This window comes from Orycteropus afer, unplaced genomic scaffold, assembly GCF_000298275.1.
Source record: "Orycteropus afer afer isolate SDZICR_OR568_19922 unplaced genomic scaffold, OryAfe1.0 scaffold00005, whole genome shotgun sequence".
Lineage (NCBI taxonomy): Eukaryota > Metazoa > Chordata > Mammalia > Tubulidentata > Orycteropodidae > Orycteropus > Orycteropus afer.
The window spans coordinates 4489612-4490557 of record NW_006921592.1 but is presented as its reverse complement, the minus strand read 5'-3'; the positions used below and the strand labels follow the sequence as shown (position 1 = coordinate 4490557).

At 37.0% G+C, this 946-nt stretch overlaps 1 protein-coding gene across 1 annotated transcript in view; it reads right to left on the bottom strand.

Annotated features, from left to right (window-relative positions):
- TMC1 (transmembrane channel like 1) overlaps positions 1-946 on the bottom strand; it is a 259470-nt gene that overhangs the window by 168744 nt on the left and 89780 nt on the right. The window contains exon 5 of the mRNA XM_007939572.1: positions 342-507. Coding sequence (XP_007937763.1) covers positions 342-507 — 166 coding nt within the window. The remainder of the gene's footprint in view (positions 1-341; positions 508-946) is intronic.

Here is a 946-nt window from a genome sequence, read left to right as displayed (position 1 = left end):
GGAAGGAAGGTTGGGCAATCCTACTTCCGTAGTGATACTGCCTCGGAAACCCAAGGAGGGGTCGCTATGAGTCGGGGCCAACTCGACGGCAAATAACAACAACATATATATATACATATATATACACATATATATAATACATATAGTTAATTCTATTTTAATAATTAAAATATGTTTAATTGACAGGAGTAAAGTGACAGCATCAAATTAAGCCTATCTTCCCTGAAGTAGCTTTAGTTACCAATTCTAAGGCCAAAGAAGGCCTGAAGTAGGTGGTCTTGCTTCGGTGTTGGGTTGTTTGAATGAATAACACTATCAGTTATGTATCAGAACTAACTTACGCTCCTCTCTTCAACCTCCTCCTCCTCTCCTTTTCTCTTGCCTTCCTTGTTTCCTCATCTTCTGGTTCAGGTATTGGATCATCCTCCTTGATAACATCTCTGGTCCGTTTCCTCTTTGGTCTCAAGCTTTCTCTTCGGGGTAATTTATCTTCCTCTTCCTCTTCACCTGAACACAGCAGTTAATTGTTCAATGAATGATATCAGAAGGTACTCTCTCTTGCTACCAAATTTATTCTTACTTTATAATTACTCATGTCAACCACCTGAGACCAGAATCCAACAATTCTCCAAATCATTATAAGATGCACCATTTCATATATATTTTATAGTCTGCCATTTAAATAAGTTTATATAGATTTTCATTTTTTTTGTGTGTGATTCATCTCTCAAATAAGTGGATGTGGATCCCCACATTTTAATAATCTTTTCATTTCCAGTCTTCATTTACTTGTGTAATTAGATGACTTTTATTGTAATGCCATACCTATGACCTCTAAGACAACAACTTTAGAGATTTCTAATTCTAACACATCTAAAACTCACTGCCGTCGAATCGCATTCAACTCATAGCTACCCCTCCTTGGGTTTCTGAGGTGGTTTCACTA